The sequence below is a fragment of the Malaya genurostris genome, chromosome 2 (genome assembly GCF_030247185.1).
Source record: "Malaya genurostris strain Urasoe2022 chromosome 2, Malgen_1.1, whole genome shotgun sequence".
NCBI lineage: Eukaryota > Metazoa > Arthropoda > Insecta > Diptera > Culicidae > Malaya > Malaya genurostris.
This window is the reverse complement of record NC_080571.1, coordinates 126,907,769-126,926,350: the sequence shown is the minus strand read 5'-3', so window position 1 is coordinate 126,926,350 and position 18,582 is coordinate 126,907,769. Positions and strand designations below refer to the sequence as shown.

At 34.9% G+C, this 18,582-nt stretch overlaps 1 protein-coding gene across 4 annotated transcripts in view; it reads left to right on the top strand.

The window, feature by feature from the left end:
- The window catches only part of LOC131432624 (protein PALS1), a 94,863-nt gene that overhangs the window by 31,631 nt on the left and 44,650 nt on the right, over positions 1-18,582 (top strand). For all 4 annotated transcript variants that reach the window (XM_058599011.1, XM_058599013.1, XM_058599015.1 and 1 more), the window contains 2 exons: positions 13,558-14,265; positions 14,354-14,475. In XM_058599011.1, coding sequence (XP_058454994.1) covers positions 13,558-14,265; positions 14,354-14,475 — 830 coding nt within the window. The remainder of the gene's footprint in view (positions 1-13,557; positions 14,266-14,353; positions 14,476-18,582) is intronic.

Genomic DNA, 18,582 nt, shown 5'->3' with positions numbered 1-18,582 from the left:
TATATGATAAATTTAAAATCAGTTTATATTTATTCCCAATAAGTGCTTTTCCTATTTCAAACGAACCGAATCTTTAGTTCAATATAATTCGAATTACAAAGTATCATATCGATTTTAATTGTAAGAAATTACCAAAACTTACAAATATTACTGCCTGTTACACAAGAGTGTGGTCGCTGTTGAATAATAATAATAATAATAATAATAATAATAATAATAATAATAATAATATTAATAATAATAATAATAATAATAATAATAATAATAATAATAATAATAATAATAATAATAATAATAATAATAATAATAATAATAATAACAATAATAATAATAATAATAATAATAATAATAATAATAATAATAATAATAGTTGCACGATTTTTTTTAACGATCGTCACCGTCGGGATTGACTTTCGATATATTCATTCAGGATTTTCTGTTTTTTTTCGATAAAGTTGATCTATTTTGTTTAGCTATGATTTAAGGTTTAGAGTTGTATTGATTTTGTATTGGATTTGCAGATAGTGTCCGAAAATCAAAATGTCGGTAAATAAGAGAGTAAAGTTCCAATCATATTTTTTTAAGATACCCCGTTTTTCAGCGAGTTTCTTGTTTAGCATGGGCTGTTTCATATAACTCTAGTATTTCATTTTATTTGCAAGCACGATCCCTTCCGTATTATATGTCAACACCTATTGGTATTAAATTTTTAATAGCACCTTAACGTGGAACCAATGTGGGATTCTTCGATAACATAATGAGAATCATTTTTTGTAAACTTTGCTTGCACTTCCGTGGTTGGGCAAATAATCGAAAATAATGACCTTTTTATAGCGATTCCCTCATAGTCTCCGTTTTATAATCTCCCGTAATTAGTACTAGAGTATTCAATACAACATCGCAATGCAGATAAAAGTCTAGCGTTGTTTAGGAGTAAAACTTTGAAAAGTGGATGAGTTTTAAATATATCTGATAATTTGGAAATTTTTTACAATTCTCTTTCAAGAGGGCCACTTCCGATTCACGACATTCGGTTCTGCACCGAAAAAAATTAAATTTACACGTCACTTAAAACAAAGCTGATAGGCGATGTTAGTCATTTTGTATTCAATTTCATGTGAACTTGTGAATGTGGTCGTTTTAAAAAAAATGTTTTTTTTTCAAATAATTTTCATTCCTTCTACCAGAACCGTTAAGGCCTGAGTGAGTCGCGAATAGATTTTGACAGTGGGTCGTGTATAGATTTTGAATCTCCATCCCTGAAACTGAAGCGAATAAAATGGTGGACGCATTGAAACTGACTGTGTTTCACAGAAAAATATAAGACTTTATTTTTATCGCAACAGCATATATGTATTTATGTACTAATCGTATCTAAACTAAATTATCTAGACATTATCAAGGTTTAAGATATAAGCCTTCAAAGTCGAGATATTCGATGAACAAGTAGAGGTATGTCATTCCAAGTGTTGCAATTTTCAGCAGTTCTTCACGAGCGGTAACCGCTATGAATCATTCTGAAAATTTCACAGAATATTCTCAACTAAATTTCGAAGACATTGGGTCGTATGAATAAAATGTAGTAAAGTCTGTTGTTGGTAGTATCTTCTCAAAAACAAAGTACACAGAGTATAACGAGGTTTGGTATGAATAAAAAAACAAGTTCGAACATGTAGTTATGCTGCTTTCGAATTTGAACATTTACTGCATGCCGTATCGCCACGGAGTCGGAAAAACTGGAATCAGTATGCACAAAGCAAGAAACGTACTTACTGCTGCAAAAATGCAACTTTGTTTAATTTTTCTACTTCACTTTAACAGCAAGCACACGAGTAGTAACCTTTAGAGCTACCTACCAAAAAATTGTAGTAAATACTACATGTTCGAAAGTTGTTGTGTAGTAAAGTCCCTGATTTTAACAGGAATGTGGTCCACATGTAGCGTTTACTACCGAAATTCAAGCATACTAAATTTTATTCATACGGCCCATTTTCAAGTGGGTTTTTCGAAAACCTACATCTTACTTAATTTAGTAGAAAAATGGATCCTGGTTTCGTCAACCGCTACCAACCAACTCCAAAAGTTCAACCAAATCCACATCGACTTCACCAAATATACTTCCAAAAATCGCTCGCGTTTCATTTTTATTATTCTAAATAAAAATGTGCGGCTTCCAGCGACGGAGCTCAACACTAGTCCTTGTGGCGTCTGTTGGCACACTCAACTTCACTGTCCGGTCATTCAGCACCATTACGGTATGATGAATTTGTTTTTAAAAGATAAAATGAGAACTCGGTCCAGAAGTGACAATTTATTTTTTTAAACGTTAAATGTAGTAGGGGTGACCTGGCTAGTTGGCCGAAGGAGCAGGTTGGCCGAGTGGCTTTTATGAAAACGCTATTATGCGCAAAGGTGATATCTATTGTGATTTTGGTGGAGTATGAGGCCACCCATGTACCGAGGTAATTCCAGATATTTTTGTGTCGTCGTTTGTGCAGGAACCCGCTTGTTCTTTTTTCGGCACTTTTGAGTAAATTTAGGTTTTTGTACAGTAATATGTGTAACGCGAATCTGTTATCATCCGAACTCCAAAAATATTGTACCACTGGAAAGGGCATCCAAAACCCTAAAAAAAGATATAATGGATTCCAGTGTTCTCTTATATCTGTTAGTGTAAATCGTGGTTGTTCTTGGAAACATCCATTGGGGTAGGTTGGCCGAGTTTTGTGCGGGATTGGTTGGCCGAGTTGTAAATTTAGCGTATTCGTGAAATGCAAACTTTTTTCTGAGTGAACTTAAACTTGTAATCATAGTTAATAAATATGTAATATGTACATATTACTATTCGCTCGGTATTATTATTCCCTCCTACATATTACTTACTACGAGTTACTACAGTTTTCTTATGAGGAGTGATATCTGCTAGATTCTCTCTTGTTTTTTTCTCTCTTCTCATGATTCTAATTGATCTGAGTTGTTTCCACTAATAAACGTTTGCCATTGATGCATTTGATGTGTTTCACATATTTCATCATACTCGACCAACCTGCCCCGGCCCTGGGGTTAGTTGGCCGAATTTTCCCGCATTTAATTGTTAATAACTTTTTCAATTATTTTTCTGAAGTTGAAAAAATTCAAAAATGTGCTCAAAATATATATCTTCAAGGCAGCGTAATTCCGAAACGAAAACGGCCAACTATCTCCTGTCTACCCTATGATAACAGAGTTTACTCTTGATTTAACATTTTTATTTGGAAGACAGAAAACCGATTTTGCAGTCGATTCTGCTGGGTAGTAGATAATTACATGGTTATTGCTAGGATTTTATTAACACTAGGAATCCTTCTAGACCGTTATCAGAACATACAAAACCTGTTTTAATCCACCTAGTGGTTTAATGGTTCCTTTCTCATCAATACAAGTTTCATATTGAACATTTTGTATGAATGTTTCTGGAATCGGGAGACTGTGATTTTGCAGTAAGTTTTTAGGGCCATTAAATAGCCAGGCATACGAGTTCGAATAGTTTTATAATCTGTTTAAAAAATTTCCTACTTTTTTGTGAAGGTTAGACATTTTTATCTTTCATTATCCTGTCTTTACTGATTGACTCCGATGGACTCGCTTATGTTTTCAAAATCGAGCTTCGGTGTTAGTTTTCGTTTTCTTTATCGCGTGTACAAAATCGAACACCACACACAGCGTGCTTCGTTCGTAGAGGCGGTGTTGTGTTTTCTTCTTCCGTACCACCGCATGTACGTATCGATGCGCTTTATAAGACGATTTGAAATATATTTTGTAATTGCGGAACCGGGAGTCAGATTCGGATGAAATTCAGGAGTTATGTATGGAATCATAAGACATTTCATTTGAACCTGAGTTTGTAAAAATCGACCAAGCCATCGCTGAGAAAAGTGAGTTCGTTCCAATTTAAAGTTTGTGACAAATATTTCCGGTGATCCGGAATCGAAAGCCGGGAACTAATATGACCGGAATGGCAGTCAAATGACAAGGTCTATCCACTCAAACTGATTTGAGCCTCCAGTAACCCTATTTTTTCGTGTTTTGCATCACTGCTCTATATAACTGCTTGACATGCTCAACACTCTTTATACTTAATACTAACGGAGGTAGTGTTAGATTTAATAAATTTTAAGTAAAGATGGTGTCTGTCAAATTCTGTTTAACATTTATCCAGCGCTAGAAAAAGAAAAAAATATCGCGAGTGATCAAACAGTTTTTGCAATTTTCATCAAACAGCTTCAAACTTACCTTTGGTAGAACAGAATGCTGCCCTCATAACTACGGTGAGAAAACTGATACGCGGATAGGGTTTCGCACAACGTTTTAAAGCTTTGTCTAGAAACAGAGTTGAAGTTACTCAGTTTGCTAAATTTAGAAACAGAATGAAAATTACTCAGTTTTTTAAATCAATATTACTCACTTTATGATATTTGATTTAAATAAGCAAAAGTGAGCACGGAACAACTATAGCTCCATCTCAAAATAAAAAACAAAACTCGAAATAAATATCAGGAATCCAACAAGCAGTTTTTATTGTATGTGGTTTTTGTTTCTTATCCACTGCTTTTCTGTAGAACGAATACATATCAACACGTGTTTGAAAAAGCTTCATCAATTTGTTCGTATTTCCATTCTCCTCGTTCTTGTTTTATCTTCGTTATTGTAAGTAAGTCACTAATAAACATGTCTATAACCTCTTATTATGTCTAGACAATTGAAGAACACGCGTATATGAATATATCAACAGGAGGGTCGTTGATTTCAACTACACCAGACACCTCAAGAGTGGGTGGATGGTAGAAACACGCACCGCGGGTAATGCTCTGATGGAATAAAAACAAATAAATAGAACTATGGGAATAACTTCAAACCCAAGGGAAGAGTCGCTTAATACAAACTATATTGTGCTTCTTAAAAACACGTGATGTACTGTAAGCCTAAGGGTGCCACTCTGTGCCCCATGAAACAGCTACTTGTCAAAATTGAACCCTTTTGTGTGCCGCAACTGTTCAATTATATGAAAACTAAAGTGCCAATATTGATAAATGCACCAACGCAGTGTGTTAATGTGTGATTGGCACATTGTTCTAAGCGTCCTCCCCTTGTTCAAACCTCATTTTTAAACGAGATATTTTGAGAAGAGGTTGAGGTACGTGGTGTTTCATTGTCTGTCATATTATTCCTTTTGTCGTGGCCGCACCTAACTTCAAGATTCATCAAACTCTCCTATGTTTACAAAATTGTACGCAGCTTAAATAAAAAACCACCTAGTGGTGTAACGATGCCTTTCTCATTTCTCTCATATTCTGTGGATTTTCGAAAAATAGTTTAGTTTGATTCATGAAAAACAAAAAGGTTTATCCATCAACTAGTATAACCTACAGATTTGTAGGTACTTCCGAAATCGGAGTCCGGGAACCGGTACAATCGAAGTCGGTTCGAGAAAAGTGAATGGGATCCATTTTTGAGTCTATGGTCACAATATCCGGTCGTTAATCGAAAAAGCCGACATCGGGAATCAAAAAAGCCGACATCAATTTGTTTGGCCGTCTACCGACAATGACTATCGATTGGAATAGTTTTGAGGAAAGTTTAGAAATTAGTTCACGTGTTTTATTTACCACTTACCACTGAAATTCAGGAACTCAATATAGGACCACAAGACCTTCCATTTGAACCTATATTCATTTGTGCAAATCGGTCAAACCACCGCTGAGAAAAAAGAATGAGATCCATTTTGGAATATATGACCACTATGTCGATGCTTCTGGAATCGGACACCGGGAATCAGGATAGTCAGAAACAGTTTATTTTATTTGTCCACTGATAACTGCTACCGACTGGAATAGTCACGAGGTCAGTTTAGATTTTTTTCTGTTTTGTCACTTTAAGTGAGGGTATCAAATTTTCAACACACTTCACCCTATAATTCCGGAACCGGAAGTTGCATCCAGATGAAACTTCGGAGTTTTATAAAGGATTATGAGACCTTTCATTTAAACTTAATTTTAGTAAAATCGGTCACGACATCTCTGAGCAAAGTGATGAAATAAATTTAAATTTGTAATTTTTACATTAATCACCCTGTAATCACCGGAAGTCGGATCAAAATGAAATTCAAGAACTTTGTATGAGACGTTTATACCTTCTATTTAAATCTAAGTTTGTGAGAATCGGTTCAGCCATCTCTGAAAAAACTTAGTGCACTTATTTCCACTTTTTTTTTGCTCATATTATCCTGTAATTCCGGAACCGGAAGTCGGATTCGAATAAAATTCAGGGATTTTATATGAGATTACAAGACCTTTCATTTGAATCTAAGTTTGTGAAAATCGGTTCAGCCATCACTGAGAAAAATGAGTACAAAAAAATGTTACAAACATACATATACACACACAGACACACAGACATTTTGCGTACTCGAGGAACTGAGTCGAATTGTATATGAAACTCGGCCCTCCGGGCCTCGGTTCAAAAGTCAATTTTCACAGTGATTGCGTAACCTTTCTATGTGAGAAAGGCAAAAATAGTTCAAAGAGTTATGTTTAATTGTATTCAAATTCGCTTTCTTCGGCACTTTAATTGAAATTCACCTAATTTGGTAGCAGTTATCGGGCTGGATATCGGATAAATTAATCCGTATTTTATATGCAAATTCTTAAAACCGGCCCGTAACCATTTGAAAAATTTTGGTCATACCCGAACAAATCCCTAGCTCTTATGTAAACAACTGTAAAGGTGTAAACTCTTTTCACATGAAGTTCATCCAAATCAACATTGCATTTAGCCTCTATCTATAGGAGGGTAATCGAATTGTTAGACAAACTGACTTTCGAATCTCTATGTATACGTGTGTATGAATGTATGTGCATCTTTCAACGGATTTTTTCACCATTCAATTTTCCCGAGAATGGCTGAACCGATTTCAACAATGTTAGGCTCGTTTGAAACTACTAATGGTTCATTAAACATTAGTGTCAGAAATTATCCTTATAAAAAAGCAAAAAATGTTTTGAATAGACTGTGTCGATAAAAGAAAAAGCATTATCATACCACTAGGTGGATTAGGAATAGTTTTTTTTGGTAAATGGACTATGAATTTATAAAATTGTTTTTTTTTAGTGTAGAACTCAAATTCAGAAAAAAGTGTTGTACGGCATACTGAAAAATTCATAATTCAGTATTCCGTACAACACTTTTTTCGCAATTTTTCGTTTTCGTCTTTCTCAAATAGAAAGTGAAAACCGATATTGAACCGAGAGGCCGAATATCATTATCCATTTGAATCAGTTCGTCTAGATCAGCAAATGTTTATATGTGTGTATGAATGTGTGTAACATTTTTGTGCACCTAATTTTCTCAGAGATGGATGAACCGATCTTCACAAACTTAAATTTAAATTAAAGTTCTTACGGTCCCATACAAAGTTCCTGAATTTTATTCAATGCCGACTTCCGGAATTACAAAGTGATATGTACAAAAAAATTTAAATATTTGCACTCACTTTTCTCAGTGATGATTAGACCTATTTTCACAAACTTAGATTCAAATGAAAGGTCATAGAATGCCATATACATTTCCTGAATCAACAAATGAACAGGTTTTGATTATATCCATTTGAATATAATCGGCTTTGTATCCCTTAGTAATGTTTTTGATGGTACACACTTAAAAAAATCCCTGTGATTTTACATCTTATTAGATGCACATAAATGGAGCGTCACAGTTCACGAAAATTCACGTGGGAGAACATTTAAAACTGTGTCTAAAACTCCATGACATAAAATTCATTCAAATAAAAAAAAATTTTTTTGTAGCAATCCACCGCGACTTGAACCGAGAATCATTGGATCGCAAGTACGTCTGTTAATCAATTGAGCCACAGAAGCATGCATCTGCTTGGCTGGTAAAAGGTGCATTTAAGTTCATACAGTCGCACCTGCTACAGAATGCAAGTTACAGTCGAAACCAGTAAAATTCAAGCTCATCTAAAATTAAGTCATAAAAAATAAAATTTTCCATCATTTGACAAATTAGGTCTTTATGAATTACATCGTATGAGGGATTAAGTCACCTGTAAAATTCAAATTTTTGTGGAGTGTATGACTTATATAAGACACTAGGCATTTCAAAGACAATCTAAATGAATTTTGAAAAAACAAAGTGTGCAACGTTTTATTTTGTGGCAAAGTCTACATGTCAAAAAAATTCATTGAAATCTAATAGGGTGCTGCCAACATCAGTTCGAGTTAGCACAAAATGCGTTTGTGATGCTTTATACATACGAATAATTAAAATCTCGAACTCAGATAGATGTTGATCAAATGGATTTTGATGACCCATTTCGTATACGAAGCAAATCGTGCTCCAAGCGTTCCATCGACCAGCCCCTCCGCAATGCAATGTTTGTATCGAATGGATTCAATCATCACAAGCAAACTTTCGATCACTTGCGATATTTAGTTTGTATTTTCTATTTTCATATATGTCTTTAACATTTTTGTATCTTACTAATGTTGTTATTTCTTACTAATCGGATTGCAACCTTCAGTCTTCAAAATTAACTAATTAAAGCTTCAGTACAAAGAATGATATTGAACACTTCTCACTGCTAATATGAATAGAAAGATTATTTAAACCCTAACAGAGATTGTTACACATGATGCATATTCTGTGCTATATGATCCAAGATTCAATTGCAAAGAAAAGCAAGAACGCAAGAAAAGCAAGAACGCTATAAAGACCAGAATATTGAAACGGTATTGAATACACTTCAGCAATATGAAGACAAACCGAACTACTTGACCTATTTGCAACATTTTTCATTGATTTAGCAAATTCAGATGGACTTTGACATACGAAACAAATTAAGCCCTTATTTCAATAATATATCAGGTGTACAACTTTGCTTCCGCCGTTTTTTCCTAAATTAAAAGCTTTATTGCGAAAAAGTGCCTACAGATGTATTATTCAAAGTATTGTCCGTCGCTAGCGATAACTTTCTCCCATCTTTCCGCCAATTTTCGGATCTCGGCTCGAAAAAAGGAGTCCTCTTTTGACGCTATCCATGAAGCAATCCATTTTTTCAACTTTTCGAAGGATTGAAAATGTTGATCTGCCAGGCCGTGTGCCATCGAACGGAATAGGTGGAAGTCAGAAGGGGCGACATCTGGGGAATACAGCGGGTGGGGCAAGACTTCCTATTTCAGCGTTTCCAGATACTTTTTGACCACTTTTGCGACAAGAGGCCGAACATTGTCGTGTTGGAGGAGGACTTTGTCATGTCGCTCTTGATATTGTGGCCGCTTTTCTTTTAGCGCGCGACTAAGGCGCATCAGTTGCGTTCGGTAGCGATCTCATGTGATGGTTTCATCCGGTTTTAAGAGCTCGTAGTAAATTTTTGTTCTTTTTCGAAAGTTTTTTCTCTTCCACCACCATGTTTGTCTTCGACATCTAAATCACCATTTTTAAAACGTTGAAACCACTCGCGACACGTTCTTTTACTCAGAGCATCATCACCGTAAGTTTTTAAGAGCATTCGATGCGCTTCAGCTGCATTTTTTTCGAATTGTAACAGAAAAGTAAAATTTCCCGCAAACGGCGAGAATTGGGCATATAAACAGACATTTTCGAGCGTGAATAATACGAAAACAATAGTAACTGTCACTGAAACGGTGATGACAATTCGTTAGGCACTGTATACACTCACTTTAAAGGCAATATCATCAAAGTATATTGACCAGCCTCAGTCGATACAGCCACCTATCCGAAAACGGCGAAAGCAAAGTTATACACCTGATAATATGTTTTTTAGGCACACTGCTTAAGCTCTAAGATTCCAAGGGTGTTTTCTAAACTTAATTAACGACTAATTTAAAACTAGAATAGTATTATTAGATTATGTCGTCTCGTATTTTCGAAAATCCAGCTTTAACCTGCGATCGGTAGTGGTCGGTGAATTGAATATTGCATGAGTGTTCCAGATGATTTTGTTAAATAGCTATGGCCGCTTCCTTCGATTCGTGTGGGTCCGCGGGAAATACCCCCAGGCTACGAAGTCACGGTGGGTGGCCCGCATGCTGGTCATCAGCTGGAGCGGTCTTCCGTAGGCGGTGATGGTTATGTTACGGAAGAGAATGAAAAAAAAGTAAATATTGTGGAAAGCGGGGTAAAAAGGGGGTATGGAAACAAAATGTCTGAAAACTACAGAGATCTAATTAGTTGCCATCGAGATGGTGAAGAGACGGGGAAGGGGGAACGAAAAAGTTAGTGACAAAAAAAAGGTCTTGTTAGTTCCAATGAATGAAGATGCTGGACAGGGACGGGGAACGAGAGAATCGGGCGGATGTTAGTGTCGAACCTGTAGGTGGAGATTATACTTTCTGAGCGAAGTATAATAGATTACACTTGGATATCAATGTGTTTGAGGAAATTGTATATGAGAAGCATATATGAACTATCCCGACTCGCCAACACATCCCAAACCGGAGCCTCAGGCGGTCTACCTCGGGCCATAAGGGATTCCAGTAGCTTCGACCTGGCGTGGCGATACTCTACGCACGACAACACTACATGCTCGATGTCCTGATAACCGTCGCCACAGGTGCAGAGACCGCTCTCCGCGAACCCAACACGCCGGAGATGTGCGTTGAAAGTGTAGTGGTTTGACTATATAACATAGACTTCATTGAATCGATTAGCTGAATATCAGTTTTTGGCACTGCCTTGGAATTTTCAAATCACACAATTTTATTTATTTTATTTATTTATTTATTTATTTATTTATTTATTTATTTATTTATTTATTTATTTATTTATTTATTTATTTATTTATTTATTTATTTATTTATTTATGTATTTATTTAATTATTTATTTATTTATTTATTTATTTATTTATTTATTTATTTATTTATTTATCTCAGGGTATGTCCGACAGATAGACGAATCTAAATAGACAGGCAAGGTGGAAAAAAACTTATTTGAGTTGATTCTTGTTTGTTATCTCATACGGAAATAAAAACCACCAATTTAATGAATTAACTAAAATGACTATTGAAAAAAATAAATTTTTAATAGAATGGTTTTGCACCCATATGTGACAATGACAAAAATAATTCAACTCAAATGAGCCTTTTCCCACCCTGCCTGTCCTTTAGGATTCGTACATCCGATGGACATAATCAGAAATAAACCAATAAATGAAATAAATAAATAATATTGTGCGATTTGAACATTTCAAGGCACGAAATTTAGTGAAATAAAAAAACCGATTGATACTTGAACTGAAAATCATTGGATCGCAAAATGCGTCGATTAGATCAAATTTACTATAAAAGAAAATTCTGATCTCATTTTTAAATCAGACGTTCCCTCTGTCGCTTATGATGATTATAGAATTCCTCCTAACAGTAATCTGTATGAACATAACCATCTTTAGATTTACATCTTAGCAGATATACATAAATGGAGTGTCGCAGTTCACGCAAATTTCCGTGGAATTTTCCGTTATTCAAGTTTATGAATCCTATTCAGTTCTTGAATCCTACCGAGCTACTGATTGGCATCATAGTCAAGATATATAATTAGAGTTTGTTTAAGTCGATTATCCATTATACCATTATTATAATTATCAAAAGTTCTAAGTTTCTCGACTTTCACTCCAAATTTCAAAAATAAGTAAACATCGGAAATAGAAATATTCATTCTAATAGAGAAAATTGATTTCTTCGAAAAATAAAACAACTCATGCATATGTAGATTTTAATACATTCATAAAATACATTCGGATTAATTTCGCTATCTGTTTTTGACTACATATTGAAGTTTGTACTCTAATTGCAACAATTTTTCAATTTTCCAAATTTTGCTATTAACTGTGGTTCAATTTCAAAACCTTGCTCTGGATTTACTATACGTAATTTTTTATCTTCATGTAGTAAGTAGTATTAATATGAGTCCGTTTTATTCTAAAACGTCAAATTTATATGCTCTCAAAAGGGGACGGGTATAGCATGATGGGTTAATCGATGTCTTTCATGCAGCCCACCTGGGTTCGATTCCCAACCCCGTAAATAGGGTCAGAAAGTTTTTCTGGCTCGAAGAGGCGAATGACTTCAATGTTAAAACCTCTATAATCAAAACAAACAATCTATGCTCTCAAATTTTACACTTGTACGAGATGTCAAGATACGATAATGTGAATGAATTATTGAATAATTATAATCAACCACAATAATATGGGGCCAAGCTCTTTCCTTCAATGGCAATGGCGATGAGAGAGCGAATAATTTAGCCAAGTGTGGAGCTCCTAAGGGTAAAATTAAACAGTCACCCATTGCTTTCAACGAGTTCTATAGTGCTTCTCGCCAAATGACACTTGCCAACTGGTAAGTTCCTTAGGATGAGGATGATCTAGGTCGATGGGTGCACTATCCAATCTCCCAATTCACGATATTGACATGACACTTCTTAAGCTTTTTAAAAAAGCAATAGAAGTTGAAATTTAAAGGTTACCCTTTTTTAAGTCTACCAACACCTCAATGAGATCAGACAATGAATAACAATTTGACGCTTAATTGAAGGGAACTCATTAACAATCATGGATTAATTTGTGAGAACACCAATAGAACAAGTGTGCAAAGAAAAAGATTGTAAGTAATTTACAGTAGCTTATCACTTAAGTGAAACAGAATTCAGATGATCTTTAATATCTTTTTTTCAGTAAGTAACCAGTAGGTACCAAAAAGACATATATTACCAAAGAATAATATTAAGTAAATTAATAGGAAAACTTTACTAAGGCGAAAAGAAATTTATGAAATTTACGTATTTATGAAACATTTATAAAACCTCTACACTTTTATCAGATTCCTTCTTGGAAGATTTTCAAAAGAATATAACAAACTGACTAGTTTTGTGTTATCAATCATGTGACCATTTGCAGCATGCAATTTCTATTCTATTTTTATGAAGAAGTTACCGGCGAGAATCTTACGGGCATAATCCACGATGGTAAATGGTAGATAAGTGGCGAGATTAGTCTATGTGTGAGTGCGGTTGCCATTTTTTTTGGAAAAACAGGAAGATACGGGGAAGAAAAATGTATACATAGAGCGCTCCAGGATCATTCGTCTAATCACGCCCAGTTGCAATAACCGAGTAACAAAGTTTTATTTCATATTAACCAAGGCAAAAATACTTGATAACTTGGACAATTAAACTACATACCCGAAAATACTTCATATTAGCTCTGAAATAGAATTTCGTTTGTTCGAATGTTTCGTTCCGATGTTTACTTGCGTCGATCCCGGCGTCATACCTAATTTCGTGAGAAAATTACAAATACAGTCAGAACCACCCTATCTCGCCACCAGTGTTAATTCTGCATCGTGGGTGTATCACCTAAGCAATGAAAGTGAATATCGTTCGATATACCAAATTTAAACATAAGATGGATCAGAAACATTTCCCGTTTCTATTGTTTGTATCTCAGAAAGTGATAAACTATTCTCTGATTTCTTCTATTTTTTCAGTTGAATCAGCAAAGTCAAGCCAAAGGTGGAACCACGCAAGATCTTAGTTTCCTCAAGGAAGCCTCGCCCATATACGTAACATCTCTCTCGAACAACGCTGTCTCTGTGTCCAACACCAGCACCACGGTAACGGCCGGAACTAAACTTAACTACTCAGCCGGGTCCAATTTACAACAAACAGCAACAAATAACAATAACACGGCCAAACTGATAGGTAACGTAACAACTACAGCGACGTTGACTGCAATTACTGGAACTAATCTGGTGGTTGGGTCTGCAGCAGCCAAAAGTGCTCAAAATGTGATCAACTCCAACATCGGCTTAAAGCCTGTTACTAATCAAATTCAATCAACTCCACCTCATTCCTCAAACACCAGCATTTATTCAAATGCCCCACCTTCGACATCACGTCAAAAAATCGCTCCTACTGTATCTAACCTGGTGACACCAAATCAAACATCATCGTCAACTTTTCGAGGTACCTCGTCTGCGACCACTCCTATCAAACCAGACGAGCTGCAACAATTTAATCTGAATAACAACAATTACCCCATCAATAGTAACATTATAACTGTGAACCATAGTCTTATAAACAACAACATTAATAGCAATATAATTAAAACTGGTGCTGGTAATAGTTCTTGTGGTAGTTATTACAGTAATCTTACCAATCCAATTATCGCAAACGGTCATGGTCCTAAGCGAGAGGTAATTAAATTGTTTCGCTTTTCCAATATATGCTAATGTATTAATAGAAAAAGTTTTTATTCATATAAATTTGTTTGTGTATTTACAGCTAGCTACGTTATCGGAAGGTGAACTCGAGCCCCAGGAAGAAACATATGAGACGAACAGCAACATATCAAGAGGAGGCACAGAAGTTCTACTAGGCGACCAGAGTTTGCGACACGAAAACCGGTAAGCTATCCTAGCTAATTGAAACAAACGAATCGTCTGTTCAATATCTAAATTAATATTAAGATCGTTCATCGTACATTTCAAAATGTGTTTCTAACGATCGTAGATATTTTTTATGCTTCTTATCTATACAATATGAAACGTAAAACAAGTAAAACCGATATATTAAAATGTCACTTGAATACTTGGAACGTTCCCTAAAATTGTTTGTCTGCACTAAGAGTGCACAGTGAATTGCGTAGTGTCTAGTGAAGTCATGTTATTACATGAAAAAGGCCGACTTCCGGTTCATTGAGATCCATTTCCTCTCGTTGGTGACATTCCAGATCTTTTCTGTGGCCATGCAATGTGTTTACATGCGATACTCCAAACTACATTGAAAGCCTCTGATGCGTGTGACGTGCTCGGGCGTGCCGGACCGTACGGATTGTCAGTGAAACCCTTTATTTTATTTTTACTCTTCTGTGTCGGTTATTAATGTACTAGTAAATTAAATTTGTTTGTACTAAAACGAGTCCGTGTGCCGCCAGGTAAACGTGTGTCAATTTACTCTGCTTATATACTTTCAGATGCGTAATAAGATTTGTGTTGAACTAAAAGCTTTATGGGGGATTTATGCTGCAGATTATTTATAAGGAATGTTCGCAACACCGTTTGTCTCTGTTGTCACAACTGGAATGCAAGGCCTATTTTGATGTGATTTTTGAGCGCAACAATATTTTCTGAGTCATTTGGTTATAAATTTAATGACTAAATTGACCTTCTTAAACAACATGCTAAATACCGTTTGGCATAATGGTTATTTCGCATAATAGTTGATTGACATGATGGTCATTTGACATAATGGTCATTTAGCATAATGCAATTTGTCATAATAATAATTGCACTCGCAATATTTTGCAAGGAAAACTCGAACGAAATATGTGAATTTTATATTCGGTCCCAATATTTCGATGATATTGTGAAATAACATTATCATTTTTTATTTTTAAAATTCTGTAGTAGATAGCACACTATCATTTATATAAGTACCTCACTTAGTGCTAGCATAATATTCTGTTCGTCATAGATAATTCAAGTTGAGATGGCCGAAGGCCGCGAGTGCGCCGGTTTTCACAAAAATTCGCAATGGTTTTAGTTTTCTGGAGTCATGATTATTAACCCAAATACGCCTGAGTCAAGTCACTGACATCTCATCAAAAGAAAAATAAATGAGTTGACATGTAGGATGAATCTTACTACACATATTTCCATCCCAAAGCCACATAACTCGACTCACTGTTCAAACACTATGCATTTTACATTTTAGCATGTCCTCATTCCGCTTTGAAAGCGAACGGCAAACATTTTTCTCAATTTAGACTTACAAAGCGAGACAAGAGAAAATAGCTACGAGTGGGAGCATGTCAATCAGTTTATTCAATAGCAACCTGGCGTTGGGAAGATTTTAAATAGAACGGTTGAAATAAAGGAAGCAGAAGATGAGTTTGATTGGTGTGATCAGCCTTGGAGCTATAGAAATTTAAAATAAAATGAAATCCGCTCTATAATGATTTCATGTTACATATTCACATTTTGCTAATTGTTTCTTTTTTAAACACCAAAAAATTACAATATTATTGTAATTATATTTACTGACCATACCGAGCTTCTGGATTAGTCGAAAATATTAACCATAAAACATTGATGTACTTGAAAGTTACGCAACTTCTGGTAGTCTATCTATTGTTTAACATAATTTATGATCGGTTGAAACTCTTCCGTAACATCGTGTTATTTATTCTACACATTTTAGAGTGAATTAAACTATTTAAGAAACATCTACAAATGAGATCATTAGATATATATATATATATATATATATATATATATATATATATATATATATATATATATATATATATATATATATATATATATATATATATATATATATATATATATATATATATATATATATATATATATATAGATTATTAAACATGCTTCACGATAGCCTGATTTAAATCAATTACAAAATATCCAAAGTTTGAGTCTCAAAAAAGGAGATAATAGGTTTGGATTAGTACATGAAAATTAGTGAAGGAAGATATATTAAGGAATGAGCCTTTTTTCGTAGCTTGTGTCGGTTTCCTTTAATAACTTTTTCCACAAATGTCGGATTGTTCTGCGGTCTTGATAAGTTTTCTTCATCGTTGAATTATCTACAAAAGTAACACATGCACTGATTTTCAAAGTTTATAGGTTGATCTCCAGTTTATTTTTTTGTAAGAAGTCGGTTTTTGCATACTAAATTCCATACAAACTTTATACCTCGAGCGCGAAAATGTAGTTGCACCGATCGAACCAAAAATTTTGTACAGTTCTTATGGGACCCAAAAAGAACACCTAAAGTTTGGTGGAGCGGGAAAACGAACCTTTTCATCTTTTTCCCATATATCCTTGTCTCAGCCTAATAACAGTTCGGCTGAAAAGTTCGTATCGTTTAATAGAAACACACATTTTTTTGCCAAAATTCGTTTTTATTATTCAACATAATTGCCATCAGAAGCGACCCAGCGATTATAGCGATCTTCCAACTTTTCGATACCATTTTTGTAGTACAATTTGTCCTTTGCCTCAAAATAGGCCTCAGTTTCAGCGATTACCTCTTCATTGCTTCTAAATTTTTTACCAGCGAGCATTCTCTTGAGGTCTGAGAACAGGAAAAAGTCACTGGGGGCCAAATCTGGAGAATACGGTGGATGAGGGAGAAATTCGAAGTCCAATTCGTTCAATTTCAGCATGGTTTTCATCGACTTGTGACATTGTGATTGTGAGCTCACGCGGCACCAATTTTGCACAAAGCTTTCTCATATCCAAATATTCGTGTATAATATGTCCAACACGTTCCTTTGATATCTTTAGGGTGTCAGCTATCTCGATCAACTTCACTTTACGGTCATTGAAAATCATTTTGTGGATTTTTTTCACGTTTTCATCGGTAACAGCCTCTTTTTGACGTCCACTGCGTTCATCGTCTTCGGTGCTCATATGACCAGTACGAAATTTTGCAAACCACTTACGAATTGTTGCTTCGCCCGGTGCAGAGTCTGTATAACACTCATCAAGCCATTTTTTGGTATCGGCGGCACTTTTTCTTATCAAAAAGTAGTATTTCATCAACACACGAAATTCCTTTTTTTCCATTTTTTTTCACAATAACAAAAGTAGCTTCGCTCAAAATGCAATATCTCACAAACTAATAATCAGACAGCTGTCAAATTTATACACGTATCTTTTGAAGGTTGGTACTAACTGAAAAAGGTATGGATTTAATTCTAGTGGCGCCCTCTCATAGAAACGATACGAACTTTTCAGCCGATCTGTTACCTACACACATTTATTTCTCAAATATGCTACAGAAACAGTTAGACTCACTATGTCGGACATGAAAACGTTATATGCAACAATTATGCTATAAAATCGAAGACTTATAATAAAATGCGAATGCTAACGTAGATTATATACATAAAAGTAATTTAGTGCGGAAAGAATCTTCCCGTACAAAATGATGAAGAGAGTAATTTTCTTGGTGTCCGGAATAGTGCGCATATGTTCTAGTGAACATGCGCTTAAAGGAGCATATATGTATAGGTGCTTCTTTTTTACGTGAGCTCCTGTTAGAATTTATGGGTTCCTCATAAATCGTTGGTCGCATACGAAAATCAGTTAGTGCATTGCAATATTATCAGCATTCTGCACACTACGGTAAACCTTACTTACTATCATATTTACGAGGTTCAGTAAAACATTAGTTAGTTGTTTCATATATCTTAAGCATAGCCGAATTGAATTATCTTCAACATTTGTTGTAATTGTTGGTTTCTTATGGCTTTCAATCAATTGCAGACATTTCGGTTATACTACTGTACATCAAATGTACAATTAAGGAGTAACTAATCAAACATCAATCAAACGCTGTTCATATTATTTCTCTTCTACTATTTATGAATCATACAAAATAATCAATAAAATTGCAAAATTACTACAGATCGATAACATTGATCATATATAGGTGCCTGTGCATGTGGAACATTCGAATGACCACAACGCAGAACCTCAAAA